This window comes from Chiloscyllium punctatum, chromosome 49 (assembly GCF_047496795.1).
Source record: "Chiloscyllium punctatum isolate Juve2018m chromosome 49, sChiPun1.3, whole genome shotgun sequence".
Lineage (NCBI taxonomy): Eukaryota > Metazoa > Chordata > Chondrichthyes > Orectolobiformes > Hemiscylliidae > Chiloscyllium > Chiloscyllium punctatum.
In genome coordinates this window covers 5,239,024-5,263,967 of record NC_092787.1, presented here as the reverse complement: position 1 = coordinate 5,263,967, position 24,944 = coordinate 5,239,024, and the positions used below count along the sequence as shown (strand labels likewise).

Below are 24,944 nucleotides of genomic sequence, written 5' to 3'. Positions count from 1 at the left end.
TATTCTGTATGTTTCAATTAGATTCCCCCCTCATCCTTCAAAACTCCATCGAGTATAAACACAGAGTCCTCAAACATTCCTCTTATGTTAAGCTTTTCATTCCTGGGATCATTCTCGTGAACCTCCTCTGAACACGATTCAGGGCCAGTACATCCATCCTGAGATATGGGGCCTAAAACTGCACAGAGTACTCCAAATGTGGTCTGATCAGAGCCTTATTGAGCCTCAGTAGTACATTCCTCCTTTTATATTCAAGTCCTCTCAAAATAAATGCCATTGTTGCATTTGCCTTCCTAACTACTGACTCAACTTGCAAGTTTACCTTGAGAGAATTCTGGGCTAGAATTCCCAAATCTCTTTGCACTTGAGTTATAAATTTTCTGCCCATTTAGAAAGTAGTTTATTTCTCTATTCTTCCTGCCAAAGTGCATAACCTCACACTTCCCCAAGTTGTATTCCGTTTGTCACTTCTTTGCTGTCCTAACCTGTCCAAATCCATCTGCAGTCTTCCCATCACCTCAATGCTACCTGTCCATCTTCCTATCTTTGTAATGTATGCAAACTTATTCACATACCCTCAGTTCCTTCATCTAGATGGTTAATATATAAAAGTGAAAAGTTGTGGTCCCAACACTGAACCTTGCAGAACACCACTTGTCACTGGCTGCCATCCTGAGAAGGACCCGGTCATCCCTACTCTCTGCTTTCTGCCAGACAGGGTCTAGATTAGCATGATGCTGAAAAAGCACAGCAGGTCAGGCAGCATCTAAGGAGCAGGAAAATCGACATTTCGAGCAAAAGCCCTTCATCCGGCCTTTCTGCCAGATAGCCAAGCTTCTATCAATGCTATCACCTTGCCTCTGACGCCAAGGGCCCTTATCTTACTCGGTAGCCTTCTGTGAGGCACCTTGTCAAAGGCCTTCTTGAAGTCCAAGTCGACAACATCCATAGGCTCTCCTTGGTCTAATCTGCTTGTTACTTCCTCAAAGAATTCTAGCAGATTTGTCAGGCATGACCACCTGTTGATGAAACCATGCTGACTTTGCCCTATTTTACCATACACTTCCAAGTATTCAGAAATCTTATCCTTCACAATGGATTCCAAGATCTTATCCATAACAGAGATTAGGCTAATTGGTCTGAAATTTATCATCTTTTGCCTTACTCCCTTTTTAAACAGGGGTATCATGTTAGTGATTTTCCAGTGCTCTGGGACCCTCCTTGATAAATCCCTCCACTACTATTTTGCCCTTTATATATGTAAACAAACTGTTATAGTCTTACTCTATATTACTGGCTAGCTTACCCTCCTTATTTCTTTTTCTGTTTCCCTCTGTTGTCTTTGTAAGCATCCCAATCCTCTAGTTTCCCACTGCCTTTCACCACATTATATACTTTCTCTTTTGGTTTTATGCTCTCCCTGACTTCCCTGGTCAGCCACGGTTGCTTCATCCTCCCTGTACCATGCTTCTTTTTCCTAGGGATGAATTCCTGCTGTTGGACTATAACCTGATATTGTGTGACTTCTGACTTTGTCCACCCAGTCCAACACCTCCACATTACTGTGAGTAATGAAGAGGATTAAATAATCGTAGTACTGAGCAAAGATTAGGAAGTTAATCTGTTTGGCAGAGACATTGTGAAGTTGATTTTTAATAGAGATAAATCTACATTTTTCACTAATGGAGAATTTCAACACCCAAGACACAAATTTAAAAGTTAGGAGAAAAGAGAATAAACTGATTGCAAAATTTTATTTGAAATAGGCCAGATTTATTAAGATGCTTTTTTCCTTTTCCTTGTCCCTGAATCTCTTCTTCATATTTATGCATCTATTTATGAGCGTCTTGTAAAATGTCCTAGACATGTTTTCCACAGAGGAAATTATAACATTAGTTAGTATCCTAATTAAAGCACTTTGGGACAGTGCTTTAATTTGTGAAACACGCCATATGAATACAAGTCCTTTCTTTCAGGGACATCCATTTTTCTGTAAGTTGATTTGGATGTTCTTCCAGATCTGATTGAAAACTTAGCAGTTAATGAAGCAGAAGGACTGCATGATGCAGTTGATATTGGCCTCTGATGTCTTAGAATAGTCCAGTTAATCTAAGTCTACATTTTTCTAGTCATGGATTCAGAATAAAATATAATACAAATAATTTTAAGCAGCTCACCAAAGCCAATGATATAAAGGCATTGAATAATCTATGGCTCAGAAGGAAGATATTTGGTCCATCAAGTCCATACAGACTCTAAAGCAAACCAGTCAGATTTGTTCCTATGCTTTCTGTTCAGCCTCACAAGTTTATTTTCTTTTCAAAGTATTAATTAACTCCTCTTCTGCACCATTGTGGGCAACGGGTTTCAGGTCATTACTACTCACTGTCTTTAAAAAGAATCTTATTCTCAATTTTATTTTTCACCCTTTGTTTTAAAATTATTTGAAATGAGATTTTTCATTATTTATTAAACAATGGAAGGGGCTTTCAAAAGGAGAGAAGCTGTTACATAACATCCCACAAGAGGGAAAGGATGGGCAACCAAAGCTTGAGCTTTGGTTGCCCATCCTTTGATTAAACACAGAAATTTAAATATGGCAGAAATAGAACTTCAAATTTTTTTGAAGGGTAATTTGTTAATGAATAGTTTTTCTCACAAAATATATGGTAATTAAATAGTGCATTTATATGTTAAATGCAACTTTTTTATAAAATGAAATGTATGTATTCATATAAAACTGGTGGGCATGTTATTGCAATTGAAGGACACAAGGCTGATTCCAATATCAGGACTTCACTTTCAACACAAGTTGGTACCTCCCTTATTCAACATTCTCTAGACTGGCAGCAACAGTGCTTCCAGTTTGAATCATCCTCCAATCTCATTCCCTACAATACGTTTTTAAGTACCATTTTTAAAAAGTTAGTATTTCGTAATATTAAGTGGTTTATTGCTACAGAGGGAATAGTCACTAGTTACCAACAACACTTGCTAATAGTCATGGTTAGATCTGCACCTCCCTGTCACTCTCAGTACTCCACCAGGGATGCTGTCATTCTGAAGCACCTCCTTGAAATTGTCTCATCCTTCCGAGAATGTCACTGACCAAGATGGCCAGAAGGCGCAGGCAGAAGGCCACACGCCGGGCTTCAGTCTCTGTTTGAGGGGAACGCACAGGGCTGCAGCCTTGGATAGTGTGCTGGATATGTGACCTCCTGTTGTCTAGCATGTCCTCTGTTTTGGCACAGGCCTGGTCTCAAGGCTGGTACAATCTGTATTTTAATGTGCTGTTGCAGAATGCTAGGCCTTGTGCTGAAGGTAGATTCTTGATAGGGAGTAAGGGCAAGTTTGTTAGAAGCCAATAAGTCTGTACACGTCCCAGAACTTAAATCTATGTGTAGGCAGAGCACAGCTTAGCCTCTGATTCACAGAATGGTGAAATGGAAGAAGATAGAAATAAAAAAAGCAAATAAAATATCAATTGAAAATAGACCTTTCCAACATTAATCAAAAATATCTAATTACAGGAACCATACTTCCTGTGTTAGATAGAACTGAAATAATCTTTATTTCTGGTATTTAAGTTACTGGGTTTTATTTTGTTAATTCAAAATATGGTTTCCAATAGAATAAAGGATCCAGTTATTATGATGCATATTGCTTGATGTTTGTCCATTAATGACTTCAATCATGGCACTGATGCAGTAACCTGCACCTGTATCATTAATGTCATCTAGAGTTTGACAAGCTGAATTTATTTTCTATTAAACTAGACTTCAAAAGATAAAAGGAATGCAAAACCACTTTACTTCTAATTTTTTTAGTGGTCAGCAGTGGCTGTATTAAGTCAGGTTTCATGTTGATTTTGTACAAATGTCTCTTGTATAAAATTCTGTGGCAGAACTGAAAGAGGCTTAGCTCTTACAGTTGTCAGCTACAGACTTTAATTCAATTTAAACATAATATAGCACTTCATATTAATTGGTTAGGGTCCATGTGCTTCAAGGTTTTTGAAATTTAAAAAAAATTGTTCTTTCTTTTCTCCTGCACCCTGGTATTGTTTTACATAGTACTGGCCATATTCTGATACTTTGCCAAAGGTTGGCTGTGCAATCTAACAGGTCAGTCATCAAACGACAGCATTGGCAAACACACACATCTCCAGTCAGGCTGCTGTATTCCATTCAGCAATCATAAATTGTGGCTGATTTTCTCAATTTCTAGTTCAGTGTTACTTTCAACTGAACATTTATGGAACATTTAAATCTATAATCATAGTGGAAGTTGTATATGAACTGGGGAGTCTTCACCTGAGTGTGGTTCAGAAGCAAGGATTCCACTTTTGAAACAAAGACTTCTGAAGTCTGCAATTTTTGAGAAGATTTGTAGCTCAGGTTGAGGTTCTGTTTGTAGGTTTGCTCACTGAGCTGGAAGGCTTGTTCTTGGATGTTTCATCACCAAACTAGGTAACATCATCAATGAGCCTCTGGTGAAGCACTGGTGTTATGTCCAGCTTTCTATTTATATGTCTTGGTCTCTTAAGGTGGGTGATATCATTTCCAGTTCTTTTTCTCAGACAATGGTAGATGGGGCCCAAATCGATGTGTTTGTTAATGGAGTTCCAGTTAGAATGCTAGGCCTCTCGGAATCTCTGTGCGTGTCTCTGTTTAGCTCGTCCTATGATGGATGCATTGTCCCAGTCAAAGTAGTGTCCTTCTTCATCTGTATGTAAAGATAAAAGTGATAGTGGGTCATGTCTTTTGGTGGCTAGTTGGTGTTGTTGTATCCTGGTGGCTAGTTTCCTGCCTGTCTATCTGATGTAATGTTTATTACAGTCCTAGTAGGGTATTTTGTGGGCTACCATGATGCCTTGGGGTCTGAGTAGTCTGGGAGTCATTTCCGAGATGTCTTCCGAGATGTGTCTAGGGTTTCTGGGTCTGTTGTGTCTGCTTGTTTGGGTTTGTTGTTGAGAAATCGGCAGACTGTGTTTATTGGGTATCCATTCTTCCAGAATATGCTGTGTAGGTATTTTTCTTCTGCTGTTTACTGTTCCTGGGTGTTGCAGTGTGTAGTGACTCGTTGAAGTAATGTCCTGTTGCAGCTCAGTTTGTGGGTGTTGGAATGATTGCTTCTGCAGTTAAGTATTTAGGAACCAAGGACACAAAAACCAGACAGCAACGACTTCATCAGCAAAGACAACATCCTCAAGCTAGTAGACCTGTGCCTCACCATCCACTTTATATTTAATAACAAGACCTACAATCAATGGAACACCATGGGATCACCAATATCAGGGTTCCCAGCAGAAGCAGTAATGCACAGACTCGAACAAACAGCCCTTCCAACTATCTAAACCAAACTTTGGGTCCGCGACATGTCTGACACCTTCAACATCACAAAATGGAAAAAATTAAAGGAAACCTACAACACCCTTACTAACACAAAATTCACAAAAGAGGAGGAGAATGACAACAGACTCCCATTCCTAGATGTCACAGTAGAACGAACAGTTAATGGAGAACTTCAAACCAGCATGTACAGGAAAACAACACACACAGACCAAATACTTAACTACTGTAGCAATCATCCCAACACCCAGAAATGGAGCTGCATCAGGACATTATTTCAATGAACTACAACACAACTCAGCACCCAGCAGAAGGCAGCAGAAGAAAAATACCTACACAGCGTAATCAGGAAGAACACGTACTCAATAAACAGTCTACTGATTTCTCAACGACAAACAAGCAGACACAACAGACCCAGAAACTCTAGCCACATTACCTTACATCAAAGATATCTCTGAAAAGACTTCCAGACTACTCAGACCCCTTGGCATCATGGTAGCTCACAAACCTACCAACACACTTAAACAGCGACTAATGAACCTCGAGGATCCTATACAAATAACCAGCAAAACGAATGTCATTTACAAAATACCAAGCAAGAACTGTAATAAACGGGCAGAAAACTAGCAAGTAGGATATATAACACCAGCTAGCCACCAAAAGACATGAACCAATATCACAAGTATCCTTACGTATAGATGAAGAAGGACACCACTTTGACTAGAACAACGCATTCATCATAGGACAAGCTAAATAGAGACAAGCATGGGAATTCCTAGAAGCCTGGTATTCTAATCAGAACTCCATCAATAACCACATCAATTTGGACCCCATTTACGATTGTCTAAGAAAAAGAACCAGAAATGATATCACTCACCTTAAGAGACCAAGACACATAAATAGAAAGTGGGACATAACACCAGTGCTTCACCTGAGGCTCACTGATTAAGTTACCTAGTCTGGTGATGAAACATCTGAAAACAAACTTCCAGCTCAGTGAGTAAACGTACATCGACTTCTGAGGTCATTATATGATTTGTGGAGCAATGAACTTTAGTTATCCATAAAGTAGAATTGTTACTTGACTAATCTGACTGTGAGCTTCAGAGTAAATCGGTTAGCGGCATGTTGGTCGTATATGGAGATTTAACAGAGAGCAGTAGTTGTGGCTATACACTGTAACCCTGCTCACAGCCTACCATACATTTTCCTTCTGCTCGCTCAGTTATGGCACTCAGCTCTGAACATTGTGTATTTAAGTTTCAGTACAGAAATGCAATTGAACCGAAGGAGAGCTATCTTCGAGTCAGAGTCATACAGATGTACAACACAGAAACAGACCCTTCGGTCCAACTCGTCCATGCCGACCAGATATTCCAACCCAATTTAATCCCATCTGCCAGCACCTGGCCCATATCCCTCCAAACCCTTCTTATTCATATACCCATTCAGATGCCTTTTAAATGTTGCTATTGTACCAGCCTCCACCACTTCCTCTGGCATCTCATTCCATAGACATACCACCCTCTGAGTGAAAAAGTTGCCCCTTAGGTCTCTTTTATATCTTTCCCCTCTCACCCTCAACCTATGCTCTCTCGTTGTGGACTCCCCCACCCCAGGGAAAATACTTTGTCTATTTATCCTATACATGCGCCTCATGATTTTATAAACCTCTGTATAGTCATTTGGACAGATATGGGCCGGGTGCTGGCATTTGGACTCGATTGGGTTGTAGTATCTTGTCGACATGGATGGGTTGGACCGAAGAGTCTGTTTCCATGCTGTACATCTCTGTGACTCTATGACACCCCTCTGCCTCTGACACTCCAGGGAAAACAGCCCTAGCCTATTCAATCTCTGCCAATAGCTCAAATCCTGCAACCCTGGCAATATTCTTGTAAATCTTTTCTGAACTCTTCCAAATTTCTCAACGTCTTTCCGATAGGAAGGAGACCAGATTGCACGCAATATTCCAACTGTGGCCCAACCAATGTCCTGTACAGTTGCAACATGACATCCCAACTCAATACTCTCGCCAATAAAGGAAAGCGTACCAAACGCCTTCTTCACTATCCTATCTACCTGCGTCTCCACTTTCAAGGAGCTATGAGCCTGCATTCCAAGGTTTCTTTGTTCAGCAAGACTCCCTAGGACCTTACCATTAGGTGTATAGGAACTACTAAGATTTGCTTTCCCAAAATGTAGCACCTCACATTTATCTAAATTAAACTGCATCTGCCACTTCTCAGCCCATTGGCTCATCTGATCCAGATCCTGTTGTAATCTGAGGTAACTTTCTTCGCTGTCCAAGACACCTTCAATTTTGGTGTCATCAGCAAACTTACTAACTATACCTCTAATGTTCACATCCAAATCATTTATATAAATGATAAAAAGTAGTGGACCCAGCACTGATCCGTGTGGCACTCCACTGGTCTCAAGCCTCCAGTTAAAAACACCCTGCACCACCACCCTCTGTCTTTTACCTTTGAGCCAGTTCTGTATCCAAATAGCAAGTTCTCCCTGTATTCCATGAGATCTAACCTTGCTTACCAGTCTCCCATGGGGAACCTTTTCGAACGCCTACTGAAGTCCATATAGATCACATCTACCACTCTGCTCTCATCAATCCTCTTTGTTTCTTATTGGAGTTAATTAGTTTTAGATGAAATATTGAATTAAAACCAGGTCTGTCTGTATAGGATTAATTAGAAGATACTATAACCTTTTAAAAAAAAGAGCAAGGGGTCCTCCTAATGTCTTGGCCTACACTCAACCCTCAACCAACACTATCCAAAATATACATTAATTTGTAATTTTTGTTGCTGTACATAAGTTAGCTTTCATGATTACTGATATGGATGTGATTGCACTTCAGAACAAATTTATTAGTTGGACATAACAGAAACCAAATGAATGCAAATATGTAGAAAAAAGCACATGGTTTATTAGCTGCTGCATTGTAAAAGCTCAGTGACTCTCAAGTTCATAGGTATGAATGAGCAGGAGAATGTGGTGTGGAACTATCTGATTTTGAAAGGTTACTCCTCCTTTGTTCAGATGTGTTCTCACTTATCCCATGACATCAGTACTGAACCCATTCTAGTGGGTCCCTATTTTCTAATGGAAAAGTGAATTTATTTCCTAAATACAGATATGGGGACATGGTGGTGCAGTGGTAATGTCAGTGGACTAGTAATCCAGAGGCTCAGATTAATATCCTGCGGACGTAGGTTTAAATCCCAACACTGCAGCTGATAGAAACTAAATTAAGTTCATAAAGATAACGAAGATTAAATTCAAAGGTCATCTTGGTAATCAGAATATGAAACTATCATCACTTGACATAAAACCCATCCAGTCCATTCTTTAGGGAAGGAAATCAGCCATCCTTACTTGATCCAGCCTAGATGTGACTCCAGATTTACAGTCAAGTGATAACTCTCAACTGTCCTCAAGCCATTCAAGGGCCGTTCAGGATAGGCAATAAATGTGGCTTTCCAGTATTGCCCACATCCCATGAGAGAAACATTTTAAAAAATATGAACAACAGATATGTTTATTAGTCAGACATCTCTTTGCTGGAAAGGTACTGTGGCATAGAGGCTTATTACAGTTGTGATTCTTGTAATTGTAAAGAATGATCCAGTCTTTGTAAATATCTGTAAAATAGCTTATAACACAGTACATAGCTGAATCAGTGGTTGTGATGTATGTGACGGTACCAAATACTGCTATATACCATTTCTCACATTTACATCCTTCTTAAAGTGCAACACCAGCACTGCATACAGTACTCCAGCTGAGGTCTAATTAGTATTCTAGACAACTTAGTGCCTACATAGCTTGGATGTTGCCAGGAAAAAACATAATGCAAGTGATATTGTGATCTGAAGATGCTGTTTTCATGCAGTTCATCAGCCCTATGGGAATACTGATAGGAATTTCTACCCTCCCAAGTTTGTAAACAATACCTTGTCCTAAACAACAGTCATCAAAATTCTGGAAAGATTTAATGTTGGACAGTTTTGAATGGCAGTAATGTAAGGGGAGAAAAGGATGTTCAAAGAAATGTCTGTTGTCAATGCAGTAGAACAAAACTTCCCAATTTTAAAACACACGGTGATCCCATTTTTATGCTAGAAAATTGCAATGGCATGACCTCAGAGTCAGAAGCAAAGCAGTGGGAAGGTGGTGTGGGAAAGGAGAGTGGTACAGGGTAACATATAAAGGCAGCAATTGGCATTAAGTGCCTAGAGACAGTGAGCACACAATAGGCCATGTTACCTCCTCCTACACAAAAAATTATTCTGGTTTGGGGGTGTGAGTTGTCAGACTTGGGGGAATGAGAAAGTTGTCAGAATCAAAGAGGGCGGTGATGGGAAAGGGGAAGAGCATTCAGTTACGTTGAGAAAATGTTATCAGAGCATGAAAGTGGGAGAACCACAGAGAGGCAAATGAGTTTTTAAAGCCAGTGAATGAGAAAGACTTGTACATGACTTGTACAGCCATCAGGTCAAGGGGACGGACAGAGCATTCATAGCAGGGGGATGAAAGGGGAGGATAAAGGCTGATGAAGCAGTTGGGAGAAGGTGGGGAAGAGAGAGCGATTGGAATAGTGAGACAGGGAGAATGGTGGTGAGGGACAGATGTAGGAGGAAGAGCACAGACTAAGGAAGTGTGGTGCAGCTAGGGATAAATGAATTCTTCAACAATATTTGCTGGCTCTAATAAGACCTCAGAGAAAATTCTCTTTGGATGTGCTGTCAGAATTATGGATAGAAATAAAAATCCATACAAATGTACCAAGCGCCATGGAGTTTGTCCCAGGATTATCCTATTGGTGTCTTGAAGCTCATGACCTTGATTGCTCCTGAATGGGAATCATAACCCGCAGTCTGGAAACTCTACACTAGACTTCAAAACAATCAGTGCAACAACAACAGCAACCTGTCTTTAACAGATAGTCCAAACTTGACTGGGCAGTTTCTCTACAGCACATGTTGTTTAAATTTATAATTTAGTGTGGGACCTCATTTTCCTAATTAGACTATTCAAACACAATTCTTCATGCTTGTAATATGCAATCTTTTTGTTTCCTTCATAGGTGTGGATCAAAAATAAATGTAAAATACTTGTTTTGTGACTTAGGAGACACACAGGTGACTCATTCAGTGATGTGCCTAAAGAATGATCTTGTTGTATTAATCCACAGTTTTACTTGTGGAAAGAAACTCTATTTCATTCCAGACACAAAAGATAATGGTTGGAAGTGCTTTCAAACTATTTTGTGTACTCCGTGACACTTGCAGCTTGGAAAATTATTTGAAATTTGCTGATGCAATAATCAACTTACATCTATATAGCACCTTCAGTATAGTAAAACACTTAGTGATTCTTCACAGAAGTGTTAAAACCTGCAGTATTAGTCAATCATCTGGTCAGTCTGACGTCATATATCGTAGCCCTAATTTCTGTGACACAATAGTAAGATGCGAATTTGTAATTTGCAAAAGTTCTACCTCATAGGTCGCTGGAGCTTTGAATGTTATCCCAGAAATAGAGAGACCATCTGCAAATAAATCACCTCAAACCAATCTTCTAATGGCTGTCTTGAGCAGTAAAGCAAGTTGCATTTTGCATCACAACACAGGAAGAGTAGAGCAATGATACCTTACAGGAGCAAGAGGACATGAATTACAAGGAATTGTGAGAATTTTTTTAAAAAGTCTGCTGGAAGAAATTTTCTGAGATTGTCCAAGGCATAGTATTTTTACAACTGTATCTAATTGTGCAGTTGGAAAAATGCTGATTACATTTTGTGGAACTGAATTACAAAGTTATATTCATCAGTTAAGCCACCTCTCATACATTAACTTACAAGGGGAAATTGCAATGTAATGTTAGAACCAAAGATGTAAAAGAGCTGCTTCTAGAATGAGATTACAGCACAAATTCTAATTATTAATGAGTAAAATAATAATTAAGTTACAAACAATAATGGTGGCTGCCTTTGAGAGTCTAGTTTCAGGAAGAAAGGGTTAAATATGCAGCTGCACGAATATAGTAATTACAGATTTCATTGGGAATTAAGATTGTTAATGAGCCTTAAATCCTTAATGCCGATGCCCCACAATTGCACCATTCTTCTTTTGTTTTGTTGTTTTACTTAAAATACTTTTACACAGCATATGTGCTTAAAAGTTATATTGAAAACCTAACTATACATTGAGATAAAATGACAAAAATAGTTAGAAAAGTGCATGAAAGGATTTGAATGAACCATTATGAATAAAGTGAAGGAAACATTAAAATGTGCATCTCATTTGCTCCTGAAGCACTCTATACGTGATTGCTTCTGTATTTGAAGATATTAAGAAAGGTTTTCAGTTAAAACTTTGCATGTCATTTTGTATATTATCCCAAGTTAAAATCAGGTTGCTAAGGTTAAAATGAAGCTTGTATTGATTGGGGAGTGATCTGTGTGAGATGCTTTTATTCAGATGTGTTAATATCAAATTTGAAGTAGCTGTTTCAAAGCAGATTTTTTTTGGCATTATTGCTTGTACAGTATTTAAATCCATTAACTACAATAGCACATCCAGTCTGCTGGGATATATTTTCCCACATGCTGAGCTCCTGGACTCAGGTCGATTATAATGCTGAGGGGTAAGAGTATAAATTGATTTATTTTCAACAAGAGAGCCACCCTAGATCACTGTTGGGCACCTCCTAGTAGCCAGATCCAGAGCAGTGAAAACCTGGGAAATGGTTCATTCACAATTCTTTTAGTAGTCAGGAGGCAAAGCACTTAGCTCGTGGAAATATAGCAATTTTTTTTCCACCAGGTTCTGTCAAGTTGCTGTATGTGGTGAATATTAGTAGTTAATGAGAGATATCTGCAGCATACCTGCTGAATATCTGATATCTTGGTGGCTACTGTGAGTTAGTAATACATTAAGAGTTCATTTGACGTCAATCTAGAGAGCAGAAATTCACAGTATCTGATCTTTTGACACATAAACCACAGTTAACATGTTGTACTGTCCTCTTTGTAGGTCCTTTCTGCTACAAGTTTTGTCAAAGGGGCTGAAAATCTGATCAGGCTCCTTACTTATAAAAATAAAATCACAGCCACGTTCTCTCTTTTGGTAGATACATTCTAAAAGTTTTGCTGTCAACAAATCATTGGGAATTTTACTTTGATTTCAGAACTGATAATGAATTGGTTGTATCAGCTCCAAGTGATATACTCCAAGTTTGCTTGCTGCAGTTTGAACAACTGATAAAGAAAAATCTTTAGATTGTTGGAAAATCTTGCTAAACTATTCATAGTCAGTCCTCAAGTGACAAAGTTGGCTCATACATTTTCTATTTTCTGCACCCACAAAAGACAAGCAAGCTCTTACAGCCAAAGTAGAAAATACTGGAAATAATCTGCAGGTCAGGCAGCATCTGTGGGAAGAAAAACAAGTTATTTTAATAGCTTTTCATCAAAAACTTTGGTCTGATCTGATGAGTATTTCCAGCAGTTTTTTGTTTTTATTTCAGATTTCCAGTTCTGAGGTAAATTGCTTTTGTGGGAAGGCTCCTGCTTTTGTAAGAATGAATGATATTTATCCTCATATTTTGTTTGCTTTATATTTTTACATTATGTTTGTTTGCAGAGTGTTCAAAGCAGTTTCAATTTCATCCTGTCCTCTAACTTAAATATGAGTAATAATCCTGATGAGTGCCATAATTATTAACAAAAGACAATAATTGTGTGGAGAAAGACAATATATATGGGTGGTTAGAATTAAATGCTCAATATATGTTATGAAGCAAACGAATGATCATAAGTAGATAACTATACCCAATATTTATTTTGCAGTTGTGATCTACAAGCTTAGATTTAATTCCATAAAGGAAATACTTAATTTTGCAGCAGCATTTTAACATGTTTGTGAAGTATGTTCTATCATTTCAATACGTTTGCCTCACCTTGAGCTCTGTTCGGAGGATAAGAGACATATCTATCTGAGAATGTGATGGAGGCTAGGAGGTCATCATTGAGGAAATCCTTTTTTATCTAACAGTGTCTTGTAGGTTTGATTCACACCCTTAGTCTTCAATTTGAACCCCATGAATAGGTTGATGAAGTTGAAGTCAGCTCAGTGTTGGTTCATGATCACCTTGAGGAATACCAGGTTTCACTTATTACTGTTTTGCTGGACCATCACCAACATCTACAGATGCACCATTGAAAGCATACTGTCCACATCCATCATGGCCTGAACGCCAATTGCTCTGCCCAGGACTGTAAGAAAGAACAGAACGTGGTATTCCATCCATAGACTCCATTTACATGGTTTGCTGCCATGAAAAGGTTGCCAACATCATCAAAGACCCATTGTACCCCGGTAATGATCTCCTACAACCTCTTCCATCATGCAGAAGATATAGAAGCTTGAACACATGCACCGGCAAGTTCAGGAACAGCTTCTTCCAGGCCGTCATTAGACTGATGAATTTGAGGGACTCTCTACCCTCAAATAATGCTGATCTTGCTAACATTGATCTCACCTAATGCACACCCTGTGCAGTGTAACTCGTATGCCTCTGACCAAGGTTTCTTTACAACCTCTGATATACATCCTTGCTTACTATGATCTGCCTGTACTGCTCATAAACAATAAATTGGGAGACGTGACAATAAATCAATCAATCAATTTTATGCATCCTGCCCGCCCACTTCTCAGTATCTTGCGTCTTTTACTGCTGAAAATGTCAGGAATGGTTTTGTTGATCTAGTTCTCATTCTTGCTGCTGCCACTTGTAAAGCCATTACTTCTCATGCTGGCTCTTTGAACACTACTACTACATCACATTAAATGTCAAAAGCTGCACCTAAGATTTTGGAGAGCTGCATGTGACTAAATGTAAGGACTGTCAAGCCTGTTGGTTCTGGAATCAGTGAAGACTTTAACTTCAGATTTGTACTACAAATATGATTATAACCTTGTCCTAATGCTTTCAGGAAATACCATGTTTGCATAAATAATAGGTGCTCAGGAGACATTATAAGACTGTAATCTATTTGCTACAGAGGGAGGTTCAGACCCCATCATCATACCCATACCATTCATGTGTTTGAACTGGAGTTAGAACTTCAGAATTATCCCTCTATTTTTCTAATGGCTTTAGGTTTATGTAAGAATTTTAACATGATAAGTTTCTTTTTTTGCCATTTTTATATACACCTTAATGTTCACACAAAAGGATTTGCAATTAGATTACATTACAGTATGGAAACAGGCCCTTCGGCCCAACAAATTCACACTGACCCGCCGAAACGTAACCCACCCATACCCCTACATTTACCCCTTACCTAACACTACGGGCAATTTAGCATGGCCAATTCACCTGACCTGCACATCTTTGGACTGTGGGAGGAAACCAACGCAGACACTGGGAAAATGTGCAAACTCCACACAGTCAGTCGCCTGAGGCGGGAATTGAACCCGGGTCTCTGGCACTGTGCCACCTACAATTCTGATGTACTTACCACAAGTATACTATGTATTCTGTAACTAGTGTGCATTAAGTAGATTCTGCCTACATAGTCATAGAATCATAGAGATGTACAGCACTTCGGTCCACTCGTCCATGCCGATCAGATAACTTAATCAAGTCCCATTCGCCAGCATTTGGCCCATTTCCCTGAGACCCTTCCTATTCATGTACCCATCCAGATGCCTTTTAAATGTTGTAATTGTACCAGCCTCCACCACTTTTTCCAGTAGTTCATTCCATACACGCACCACCCTCTGCATGAAAACGTTGCCCCTTAGGTTCCTTTTAAATTTTTCCCCTTTCACCCTAAACCTATGCCCTCTAGTCTGGACTCCCCCACCCCAGGGAAAAGACCTTGTCTATTTACCCTATCCATGCCCCTCATGATTTTATAAACCTCTATAAGGTCACCCCTCAGCCTCCGACACTCCAGGGAAAACAGCCCCAGCCTATTCAGCCTTTCCCTGTAGCTCAAATCTTTCAATCCTGGTAACATCCTTGTAATTCTTTTCTGAACCTTTTCATACATATGAATAGTTTTTAGCAGTGGCATCATTACTAGTTTGTTTCATTAACAATTTTCTCAGGTTAGTGTTAACATAATTAGTGAATAAGAACTTTGCATGATTGGGCAGTGGTGGTTAGCACTGCTGCCTCACAGCACCAGGGACCCAGGTTAAATTCCGCCCTCAGGAATTTATGTGGAGTTTGCGCATTCTCCCCATGCTGCATGGGTTTCCTCCGGGGCTCTGGTTTCCTCCCACAGACCAAAGATGTGCAGGCTAGCTGGATTAGACATGGGAAATGCAGGGTTACAGGGATAGGTTGGAAGGGTGCTTCTAGGTGAGATGTTCTTTGGAGGTTGGTGTGGACTTGAGGGGCCAAATGGCCTGCTTCCCCACAGTAGGGATTCTAGGATTCTATTCTATGATAATTGAGATTCTCCATCTTAGTTGAAACAACTCGATTAAGACGGAAGTACTAATTGCTGGCAATGCAGTTTAAGTTAAGAACTCTGTTCATAGGGTTCAGAAAATTTTATGGAATTCTGTGAATATTTTTACAAAGTATAAATGGTATATCAGGAACACTTAGCTGAGACTTTAGTACTGCTAATTGACATGAAACAGTTAATACTGATAAATGTATGCATTCAGAACTGAGTAATTTTTGTTCCAATAACAGGGGAAAACCTTTGTGACTTTGAATGATAACAGATGATAATCCTGTCTGTTTTAGGATACAAGGTGACATATTGAATTTAAACCTGTTCTTTGACCTTTGGCGTATGTATTCATATCCAGTCCAAATCAATGAACAAATGCCTCATTTTTTTTCTGTTACAAAGGTACTCCATAAAACAAGTTTGGACAGTTTGAACTCAGTTCCTAATGGGCATAGATCTACAGCAGAAAACGGCTTGAAATCGAACACTAATTAACAATCTAACTCAGACCACCAGGAAGTTTGTGTGAAAATTGGAAACATTCACACCCTGTATAGGGTTTGCTGTTGTGAAAATTGGTTTAAGGTGCATTGAAGGATAAAGTGGAATGAACTTTCCTTTGCATCTGGTGTGTGTTATACCTGAACTGGAAAATAGTTCAGTAAGTGTTAAAAGTGGAAAAGGTTTATATTTCCAGCACTGACCTCTGTCACCTTGATCAGCATCAAGTTCAACTCAAAATTGAAAAGAATTAAAACATACCTTATTAGAACATACCAAATTGTTCCAACTTGCAGGATATTTCCCAAACTTCATGATCTTCCCTCTATCTAAAGCAGCAACATGAACTTTGTTAAAGCTGTTAAGGCTTTGCTTTCTATCATGCAAGATAGAAATTAATGTCATACACAGCTTAAATGTTTGGTGCAATAATTGCTTGGCACTACCTTTTTTGAGGCTGTATGTGGTTTAATAATGCATTGAATTGGAGGTAGCTATTTAGGCCATGTGTAAAAAAGACCTTAAAGAGAAAAACCTGGAATTAAAAGAATCTTGCTCTCAATATTGGAAGTTGTTGAAGGGAAAGTCTGACTTGCGACAGTGGGAATAGAGAGGTGACTCACTGACAGTAGACTGGGAAAACTAAAATGAGGGAGTAAAATGAAATTAACAAGCTGCTGAAAGCTCCTCAGTCTTGCGTGAGTTTCACTCAATCTTTTTGAACTTTTCCTCAACTCTGAAAATGCCTTTCTGCTATACTCCAGGTAACAATTAAAAGCAGTTTCCTGCAAAATGTTGATTGTGCTGAGACAGATGTACCAACTAGGACCTTCACTGTACAAATTCCGGCCGCTTTTCATGCGCTCAGTAGTGGAGAACCGAGTGGGACCAGCAGCTGTGTTCCTGAACAACTGCAAGCAGTGCGGTGCCCTGCTTGAATCCCTGAGCCGACCACTTGCTACCAAGAAAGCCAAAGGTAACAACTTGCCTTTTTTACTTCTCCCTGTCTGATAATATATGTTGAAATTGAAAAAGATGTGAATTTTACTATTGATGCAAAATGCCTATATAATTACAATTGTGAGACTTAGAAAGTCATCTGGTTCATTTTAGTTTCTAGTTTCAACTGGTTATGTTGAAGTATTGGTTAAAATTGCAATCTTATTTTGGGCTCAAAACCCTTTCACCTGGGAACCTATTTTGTAGGATGCAAGTGAGTGGAGTAAATACACAATTTTTGGCTCCCATCTCTGAATTCAATATACATTATGTTCCTGCTTGTTTATGGGTTGCAGATGTTTACAAGGTTTTTCCAAGTAATTGCTAAAGATATCTGTTGGTTATATTGCCTGCAAGATGCAAATACTACCACATGAATGTAAGGAGATTATGAAATGTGAATATTTGCCAATTGAGCTCAGTGAAGGTTTCAATAAAATTCTTGAAACATAAGCAGCATTGCAGTACTGTATGCAAAGAGCAGTCAGCAATCAATTTAATTTGATATACAGAATATAGGAGTTAAAATAAGTGATCTAATTACTGAATAACCCAAGTGCATTTCATGTACAAACATAAAATGACCTCATCTCAATGTTACAACTGTGGCAGGTAAACCAATGTAAATTTAGCTGATTTCAGCTATTTATAGATGAGCTCCCAATAACAGGTTATGGTAAGCTTATATTAGCTTATAATTTATTTGTACAAGCAGACTGATGTACCCAATCTGATTATAAATTACAGTGAAAACTAAAGGACAACAAAGTCCTCGAGTGAACATCAATGCTGCTTTGGTCGAAGACATTATTGACCTCAACAAATTAAAACAAGATATGCTGGAAATCATTGACAATCTCAAGGATGATTATGGGAAGAACCTAAATATAAGAACTTCACCAGGTAAGCTTTATGGATGTACAATATGTCTTCATAATCTAAAATATTAATCATTGATCTAATTCCAAAACTAGAAAAATTTAAAAACTTGGAGCTTTAGAAATAATATACATTTTATTATAATTATAGAGAGTGGGTGGGCTTATTCATGCTGGTTTGTTACTTGGCTGGAACTGATTTTATTTCACAGTGATCCTTCCATAGCTATTCTACAGGTATTGCCACATGTCATTCAGAGATTTAAAATTGTCACTCACTACTTCCTACAAATATTAACCATTGCATTTTTTTTCAAAATGCCATATACAGCCATCAATTGTCCACATAGCAGTACTATAGAGCAATCTTAAAAGCAGTTTCCTGCACAATGTCGATTGTGCTGAGACATGTTGTTGAGACAGATGCTGAGACAGAAGCTGCTGTTGGCTAATGTGGTCAAAGTGGCTACCAGCTCACTACAATCAAAATGTATCTTCTTACCAAAAATGCACAGTCATGACATGCAAGACTAAATTGGCCTTCATTTTACATAGTTTTGTTCATTATGCAACAAGTTGATTTGATTCCCCACAATATGTTAAATACCTAAATTGCTGCTCAAGTAATCACATATTGTTTGGCAATAATTGACATTCATTTCCACCACTGTGCATTTCAGAGAATGTTCTTTGCTGGTGAGTCATTACTTTTATGTTCAAGTGTCTGAATTAAATGTTCCTGGATTTGCTGAAATCTGCCTTGGAATAAACTTCACTCTGCTCTTTGAGTTCTAGGAGCCGAAAACTCAAGATGGATGATTGCCCAAACTTCCTATTTAAAAGATGTGTGGTGTAAAACTCTAAGAGCTTCCAGAAATTATTGACTGAGAACTATGTTTTTGACCAAAATGCACAAGTTTTCACTTTCACTTTTGGAGAATATGCCAACTAAACAGGAAGCCATCCATAATTATTATCTTTTCACAATACCATAAGAAACACAATTTTACTTCTCTTTTTCAAAAGAGTGTTGTTAGATTAAATACTACATACTTTTCTTCCTGATTATGGTCTTATGAAAATGAGTAAATATCAGTTATTATTTCCAAATTCCTTATTTCAGTGATCTAAATTTAAAACTTCACAGAAAGGGGAATGTGAAATGTTTAATTCTAGAAGTTAGGCATTTAATAATACATTTTTTAAAAATCATATCCGTTTTGAAAAGGACTCTAAATATCATCAGTTTAAGAAAGCAAATTGTGTCAGCTATCCCATATTTATGCTTCCCAATTATTTTATCTACCTTATTTTACTTTATAAAATTCAAATACTTGGAGCATAATCATGCTTTGGATGTTCTGCATTATAATTTGGTCACTTTATGTGACCTTCCTGAGCTCCTCTTTACCATGGTCTTGACCAGGAAGAATCCAGTTTTGCTAATAGCTTCCTGAAAATGGTTTTTGTAGGAGGCATATGTCAAAATCTTCTAGTAGAAGTGTTTGCAGATGGTTTTCTATGTAAGCTGACAGGTAACAGCATCTCAAAACAGGAAAAGAAGTGTTCCAAGTATCTAGCACTTTATCAAGTACTTAATTCTATTATTTAACGAGTTGATTTTTTTTCACCTTGGTTGATTGAATGCTGACATGAAACTTCCAAGTAAAAATTTCTAATTGTATTAAACTGCAGACTTGGGGAGAATGAGCTGCCAATGGTAAAGTTAATTGTAAAATGTTTCTGCCGACAAGTTAAGTGCATCAGAAATTATAGCATGTGGAATAGTAGGAGTAAAATATTACCTATCAAGTTATGTGCTGAGGCACCATTCTGTACTCCCTTATTTATAACAGTCAATAGAAATTTTGATACCTGAAACTTTAATTGCCACTCAGTATGGTAGGTAATAAACGATTCAATATCTATTTGCTCTGCTCTCACAATAATGCAGTTTTTTTTTAGCTATAAATGAATGGGTTAAAATAGGAGAACAAATGACAACCTGGATGTGAATGATTGATTGCTGAATTGGACTGCTGGATCTTTTAATTTATTCATAGTAGAACAGTCTTTAGGTACCAAAGTTCTTTTAGGATGAAATGTGAGGTTCTAAACCTGGAGCTATGTTTCATCAATATTTTTATCCATGTTAACTATAAATAAATAGTATAAAACCTATTATTATAATGATTGAACAAGCATCAGAACTATTCAACCAAAATTTATTTTAGTCATATCTGTGTAGTGAGCTGTTAATTCAAGTAGATTTACAGAACATCTTTAGCCCTTTTTGTCTCCTGAAAGGTAATAAAATCAAGGAAGACTTTCTGGAAATTAAGACCATAAATATTCCATTTTAAAGATCAGATATTTGCAAGAAATTCTTCCTCGCTTGTTTTTGCTGAATGATGTCCCATTATCAATAGGATTCTTGAATATGTTTACTTGAAGTAAACTAATTTATCAATGATTATTTTATGTCTCATTCATTTTTACACTAACAACAGTAGCCCAAAATAGCACCATTAATATCCTGCTGTGTGGAAGTTGTGGTGAGAAGTCTTGAGACCTACAGGATTATATCTGGGTTCTGTCATTGATTTGTGTTGACAGCAGCTCACAAGTCATGATTATCCAGCAACTTGGAACTTTTTTGTATTTTAGAAGAAACTTATTTCTGATCACAAGAAAGAAAACAATAAAAATGTACAATCAGCAGCTTTAGGGTTCCATTGTTTTCTGCTTATTCCCAAATTTGCTGCTTTGTACTTTCAGAACATTGCAGTCAGTGAGTTGTTGCATGCCATCGGTCATTAATTGGATTTGATTTTTTAAATTTATTAAGAGAAAAAAAATGGGCAGAATTCTATTACTTTTAGGAGATTGTGACTCTCGACCAAAGTTCATCTTATAAGTAGGATCAAGGCGTATGAATTTTGAAGTAGATTAATGGGATCAAATTTTAAATTGAATACAGGGAAGACCGCTTTGCAATTGGATGAATATTCCAGTTTAGGAAACCTGATCAGCATGGACAAGTTGGGGTAAAGGGCCTATATCCATGCTGTATGACTCTATGACTCTAATTTAAACATATTCATCTATTACAATAGAAATGTTATCTAAAATGCTCCACTTTACATTTACTTAATCTTGTTTGTTAAATATGGTCACCATTCACTGAAAATGTGATATTTTCTTTAGGTGCTTTGGATCATATTGCCGTTACTACTAATGATGGAAAATTTCCATTAAACCACCTGGGACAAATCTCCCTGAAGTCCCCTCAACTCATCCTAGTAGATATGATGAGTTTCCCTGAGGTGAGTTAATGTGTAGAATATACACAATATGTGATATTTGAGATTAGTGATAGGTGCCTTTTAAACCTATATTTAAAATGTAGTTAATTATTGGTTGGGGCAAAACAGTAGAATTTTGTGTAGGTTATAGTGTAAAGAACTTGCATTTCAGCAATAAAATATAACAGTTCTTTTGTTATAGCCCATGTTTGCTAGAAGAATAGAATGTACATTTTTTAAAAAACTAATGAATTGATGATCGTAGTTCTAAATCACTTGAAATCTTAACAGCCCAAGGCATCAGAGCTTGGAGAAGCTTTATATTTAATAGTCCACTAAATTGATATTCAGATTCAGGCTATCATCTTTAAATATAACCAATTGAAATAAATACACAATGGTTGTAAAACTCAACAGATCTGAAGCACTTACCTCATTTTCTCCCTCCCTACCTTGCATGCTATTGACTGAAATGTGAGCTGGTGAAGACATACTACGCCAGGCCTCTGTCAATACTGGTATCTACAAGCCATAAAGATTTGTGCCCTTCCTTATTCTTGATGGGAAGTGCAATTATCCCTCATAGCATCCTGAAAGTTGGGAACTTGTTGTGTGGAGAATCATGGGCATTCAGTTGCAGTAGCTTAGCATTCTGGTGCCTTTTCACTGCTGAGTGATGTGATATGAAGTATTTTACAGTCAGTAAAAGTATTGTGAGCCTTTTACAACATTTTAAATTTTTCCAAAACTAGGAGATATTTGGAGAGGGCAGTGTAAAATTGTATCCAGTTGTATTTAATGATTATTAAATTGTGGGAGTATTTTATTGCAATTAGCTATTGGGGCAGAAATGATACTATTTAAGAGTTAGAATAAGCACTAAAAGAATATATAAGGATAATGGAAAAAGCTGGAATAAAATGACATTAAAAATAGTTGAAGAGCTAACATCAGCCTGGTGAGTTAGACTGCATAGCTTGTGCTATAATTTGCATGATTCTGACCAATTTTAAATAAAGTATTCTATCAGATATTATGATTGTTCCTTATTTTCTAGGCCACCACCAAAAAAAGTGGGCTATTCAGTTAAAATCCATGTCCTATTACAATAAAACCTTTTGTTTATTGTATGACAAGATGATGGATTGTTCAAAGCCTATTTTAACCTTTAAGAACTCAGTTCCAAAGCATCTTTCATGAGAAGGAAATAAGCCACACTTCCAGCATAGATTGTCTTATTCAGAAACATGTTTGCTCGGTAAACAGTGGTCATGCAAAAGTGACCTGTTCTGATCGCATTGTTTACTGTTATGAATGTAGTTAAAAAGACACAAATGTTATTAGTAGAACTGTCATAACAATTAAGGTTCTGCTTTTTTTTTCTATCTTCATGAACTACCATTTGTTCCGCCACCCAAGCTTGCTACTCTTTGGTGACACTAACTATTTCATTCCTGAATGTGCTACCTCATGTGGATACAGTTCTGTACCATTAGCAACCCTGCAGAAACTCAAAGAAATGGTGAATCTAAAACAAGAGACCAAAAATTAGGGTCTGGTCTTCCAAAAGTGAAGTTAAGAACATTTCTACATATGTATTATGATACAAATTTGGAACTCTGTTCTACTGGAGGAAGATGAGGTCAATTGTTAATTTTAAAGCTATTGAACTAAATAGCCTATTCCTGTTCCTATGTTCCTAAATTATTTGTAATGTATGATTCTAAATGAGTATTAACAGGCTATTTATCATTGACAACTTTGCACCTTTGCCTAATTCTGTCATCACCTGGAGCAAGTTGATGTATTTCACACCAGGGGCTGCAGAAAGGATTGGGGCAAATAACTGATTTTGTTCATTTTCTTGCAATTCCCATAGGTTTCTGCATTACTGTATTCTTAATGGCTGAATTGGAATACAAAATTACTGCTAACTAATGACATTTAGACAAATCTTATAATACTGTGATTTTTCTAAAGTCTGTTTTTACATATTGATGTAACTACATAAGATTTCAGTTCCACAACTTTACAAAATGTTACTGTTATACAATTAATGCCATGCGTAAAGGTAAGCATAAAGTGGTTTATCTTTATTTCATCACCATTTTGCTGTCTGCTTGTGACTATTTGTCATATCAAGACATTGGTGTTTCTGCTTTCATCACCAGAAATTCAAGCTGAGCTTAGTATTGCATTCTGATTTGTCTTTGTCTTTGAATAAAAGGGAGCTGGTCTGTCAAAACAATCCTGATTTGTATCTACAGTACAGACATTTATGCAAGGACGACATGATACTGAATTATTTTGTATCTGAACAGTTTGGGTGTTTTATTCAATGTTAAACATTTAGTGATTAATTGTGTCAGTGTATTTGTAGTCCATTCAATATTCAGAAGGCAATTAACACTGCCTCCCCTCATTTAATTTGGCCTAGGCTTAGAAAAAAAATATTGTGTACAAATAGTGAAAATCTATGATAAGTTTTTTTTAAAATTATAGTCAGAGCTCCAGTTTTCCTAAGGATATATTGAATACTTCAGATTGTAGATTGGGATCTAAATTGGCTTGTTTTTAGCATTCTTTCTTTCTTGATAGCACTGAGTAGGGCAAATGGACAACATAACAACTTTTATTGGCAAAAGCCTCTTCTGTAATTTGTAACTGTAACTGAGCTAGTAATTGAGAATATTGTAAAGATACTTGAGGCATTCCCAAAAGCATTGACAAATAAAAAGATTAGAACGTGCACTGCAACTTCATTTGTTGTTTTGGACAGTTTAGTGAACAAACCATTTAATCCCACTTGTTTGGAGTTAAAAATAAACAGATGCAGAAATAGCCTATAAATAGTTTAGTTAATTAGTCTTAGTAAGTATGATAATTTACAATATCTGGCTGTAGGATGCACAAGCATTAATAGTGAAGTTATCCATTCCCTTTACCCATGATCGATAGCCGTGCCTTCATCCAGCCTTCACCCAGCTACGCCGCATGTTCTAGCATTCTCTCCATCAGCCCATCTACTTCTCCAAGCGTATTTCTTCATACAATCCACTCTGTCTACATTCTTTCACTCTGTGTCTATTTTCGTTTTGATTACACCTCTGTAAAGGAGATTCTTTTTTTTGAAATTAGAAACACAATATGTACTAATTACTTGTTCATTTAAAAGGTCATTTCTGCTATGTTACAATTATTTACTGTTTGGTGGTTAACGCCGTGCTTGAAAAGAAAACCATCACTTCAGAAAAGGTTGTTCTTTAAGCATTATGTACATGTCCTGCTCATTCATTTACCATGGGAACCATTAGCACAGTACAAGCAAAGTGTGAGATCTTTACTGAGATTTACAAGTAGCTTTAGCTTGGTTTTTGACATCTGGCTTAGAAACCACCTCTGCAGGAAT

The 24,944-nt window shown here is 37.5% G+C and overlaps 1 protein-coding gene across 1 annotated transcript in view; it reads left to right on the top strand.

Annotated features, from left to right (window-relative positions):
* The window catches only part of mrrf (mitochondrial ribosome recycling factor), a 46,421-nt gene that overhangs the window by 1,797 nt on the left and 19,680 nt on the right, over nucleotides 1-24,944 (top strand). Inside the window, exons 2-4 of the mRNA XM_072566363.1 lie at nucleotides 17,118-17,329; nucleotides 18,100-18,255; nucleotides 21,438-21,556. Coding sequence (XP_072422464.1) covers nucleotides 17,146-17,329; nucleotides 18,100-18,255; nucleotides 21,438-21,556 — 459 coding nt within the window. The 5' untranslated portion in view covers nucleotides 17,118-17,145. The remainder of the gene's footprint in view (nucleotides 1-17,117; nucleotides 17,330-18,099; nucleotides 18,256-21,437; nucleotides 21,557-24,944) is intronic.